Source organism: Leiobunum rupestre, chromosome 6 (genome assembly GCF_980474605.1).
Source record: "Leiobunum rupestre chromosome 6, qqLeiRupe1.1.hap1, whole genome shotgun sequence".
NCBI classification, from domain to species: domain Eukaryota; kingdom Metazoa; phylum Arthropoda; class Arachnida; order Opiliones; family Sclerosomatidae; genus Leiobunum; species Leiobunum rupestre.
The window spans coordinates 27,920,036-27,923,313 of NC_143389.1; the positions used below are offsets into that span (position 1 = coordinate 27,920,036).

Sequence of the window (3,278 nt, forward strand, 5' to 3'; positions counted from 1 at the left end):
CTCCGAAATCCTATGCCGAGAGAGGGCCTTCGCTATCAGCCGACCGGAGACTGACCGCAAGCCGCCCGAAAAGAACCACCCTGAATTCCGCAGCCACAAGCCGAACCCATCTCCGAAGCCCGCCTCCGCCTCCTCCTTAAACGTAGGAGTTCAACCGGGACAAGCACCGAGAGCCTGCCCGTTCTGCGAGGACCTAAATCACGGCGCAGCCGATTGCAAAAATTTCACGGGTATACAAAGAAGAGAGATCGCCGCTAAAAAACACTTTTGCTTTATTTGCCTAAAAGACAATCACCGAGCCAGCCGATGTAACCTGAGAAACAGAAGGTTCTGCCGAATCTGCAATCGAAGACACCACGTAAGTCTTTGTGATTCTGAACAGGCCGAAGCCCAGGTATCTCAAGGGCAAAATCACGTATCTCATGCCGGATCGGTTTCCGCCCAAAACCAAGAGTCGAGCACTAACAATAACACCGGGATCCAGCTGTCTTCCGTCTCGAGCGAAACAACTATTCTACTACAAACAGCGCTGGTATTGGCCGAAAGCCTAGAAACGGAAACGAAAGAACCTATCCGATGTCTACTGGATGCCGGAGCGCAAAGGTCCTTTATCAAACAAGATGTCGTCGGAAAACTTCGACTACCAGTTGTCGGGGAGGAAGAATTGGACGTAAGTGGTTTCGAAAGCAACAAGCCAATCAAGGTCAAGCGGAAGAGAGTACGCGTCCTTCTCCGTAACCTACAAGATCCCACGAGGCTCTAGTAACGCCGTCCGTGACCGGCGCCGTATTCTCCGTTCGAAAGATGGAGTCCCGCGGCTTTCTTCTAGCCGATGCAGCAGAGATCAACGGAGTACAGACCACCGGGTCAAAGCTTGACCTACTCATCGGAACTGACGCCTATTGGCGAATTATGGAGAAGACGATCGAACGGTTCACGGACAGCCTCGTCGCGATGAAGTCGCTCTTTGGATGGGTAATTCATGGGCCCACCTCGGTCAACGCTACGCCCGTCGGTGTGAATACAGTCGCGGTGATGAAAGTCGTATGCGAGTGTCAAGAAGAAGAAGTACGCGTTTCGGAACAAATTCGCGATTTTTGGGAATTAGATTCCCTCGGAATTCGGGAAACGGACAAGGAGTCCGACGCGACGGAAACAAACGCGATTATCTAGAAGTTTGAAAGGAACATTTCGTTTCGCAACGGACGTTATCAAGTCGTGCTTCCCTGGAAATCGGACCGACTTCTTAGGATAAAATAACGCGATCGCCGCTACCCGTACGAAAAATCTGCTGAAAAAACTACGTGCCAATCCCGCGCTTCTGAAGAGTTACGACGAAATAATTCAGGAGCAGCTGCAATCGGGGGTAATCGAGAAAGTTTCAAACAACTCCAACACTGAAGGGCATCCCGTTTACTACCTCCCGCATCGCGGAGTCATCAGAAACAACGTTGAAACTACAAAACTACGCATCGTTTTCGACGCATCCTCGGGAAAGCCATCGCTGAACGACTGCCTGGAATGCGGACCCAATTTAAATCCCGAACTGTTTGACGTACTTCTTAGATTTAGAGAGAGATCCGTGGCCTTCGTAGGAGACATTGAAAAAGCTTTCCTTCAAATCAACATCTCTGAAAGCGACCGTGATGCAGTTCGATTTCTTTGGGTAAACCTACAAGAGCCAAGCGACAAATTCATCGTCTACCGATACGTTCGAGTCACCTTCGGATTAAAAAGCTCACCGTTCCTGCTAGCCGTGGTAATTCGACACCACCTGACAAAATACAAGGACCGGATGCCAGAACTCGTAGAGAAGATCGACCTTGGAACCTACGTCGATGATTTCATCGCGAACTGCGATGCCCCAGGGGAGGCGTACGAGCTCAGTACTCAAGCCACCAACATCATGAGCGAGGCCGGGATGAATTTAAGGAAATGGCGTACAAACTCCGCTGAACTACGACGACTCTGGGGAAGCAAAAACAACGACGGAGAATTTCAGCATCCTGAACAAATCAAGGTCTTGGGTCTCTCTTGGAGCACCGCGTCTGACACGCTACTTTTTGACCTCGAAACCCTATTAGAGTTCCTAACGCAACGAAAAGAGACGAAACGGTGGGTTCTGAAGGCGGGAGCTAGAATCTTTGACCCTCTGGGACTTCTGGCACCCTTCACGGTGAGAGCCAAGTTTCTATTCCAAGAGATCTGGGAGGAACGCACCAACGAAGAGGGTAAAAGCCTACCAGCGTTGGGCTGGGACGAACAATTACCGACCAAGACGGCAACGACATTCAACGACTGGTGTGAGGAGCTATCGGATCTGAAGGACGTCGTCATTCCACGCCACTATTACGTCAACGCCATAGAAGCTGTCAATCCAGCGGAGTTGCATATATTTGTAGACGCCAGCGAACGGGGATACGCAGCGGTTGTCTATCTATTTTACGAAATCAACGCCGATCAGTTCGAGACCACACTAGCTTCAACCAAAACGAGAGTAGCGCCCCTGAAAAAGCGGCTCACATTACCACGTCTGGAGCTCATGGGAGGAGTGATCGGAGTACGGTTAGCCAAGACGATCACTAATGCTCTCTCCATTAAACTTAAGAGCACCCATTTCTGGACTGACTCGCAAATAGTCCTCTGCTGGATCAGACACCCAGAACACGAAAATAAACAATTCGTCCGCAACAGAGTTCGAGAAATCCTTGAAAACAGGAAAGTAGGAACCACGTGAGGGGAAAAGAAAATCTAGCGGATCTTCCTACCCGAGGACGGAGAGTTCGAGACCTCATCAGCAACTCTACATGGTGGCATGGCCCAGAGTTCCTTCAGAAAGCACTCCAACCTGAATCTACGTCAATCAAAATCACCGAGGAATTAGAAGCCGCTATTCAGCAGGAGCTTTTGGCGAAATATCGCGAACCCGCTATCCCAACACTCGTGAATGCCGAAGTTCAGCTCTTTAAGCAAGTTAATCAGAGTCACCGCCCGAGTATTTCGCTTTGCCGAATGCTGCAAAACCAAAACAAAGAGAACTGAAGCTTTAACAAGCCGAAGAGCTTGAAAACGCCGAGAATTTCTGGATTCGTAAAGCGCAAGAAGAGGTTTTTCCAGAGGAGCTTAGAAGCCTAACCAAAGGAGAGAAAGCATCCAATAATTCGAAAATCAAGTCACTAGACCCTATCCTAGACCAGCGAGGCCTCATCTGTGTAGGAGGGAGATTGAGAGAAGCGGATCTTTCATATCGGCAAAAACATCCGATCATTTTACCAGCG

At 49.6% G+C, this 3,278-nt stretch overlaps 1 protein-coding gene across 1 annotated transcript; it reads left to right on the forward strand.

Moving 5' to 3' along the window:
* Nucleotides 1-804: 804 nt before the first annotated feature.
* Nucleotides 805-2,737, forward strand: LOC149940571 (uncharacterized). Its single transcript, XM_090179321.1, has 2 exons — nt 805-1,068; nt 1,328-2,737. The coding sequence occupies exons 1-2, from the start codon at nt 805-807 to the stop codon at nt 2,735-2,737; spliced, it is 1,674 nt and encodes a 557-aa protein (XP_090035447.1).
* The last annotated feature ends 541 nt before the right edge of the window (nt 2,738-3,278 follow it).

Coding starts and splice junctions, on each gene's coding strand:
- LOC149940571 (XM_090179321.1), top strand. CDS start 805: ATGGAGTCCCGCGGCTTTCTTCTAGCCGATGCAGCAGAGATCAACGGA. Junction 1,069..1,327: donor GCGAGTGTCAAGAAGAAGAA/GTACGCGTTTCG, acceptor GCGCTTCTGAAG/AGTTACGACGAAATAATTCA.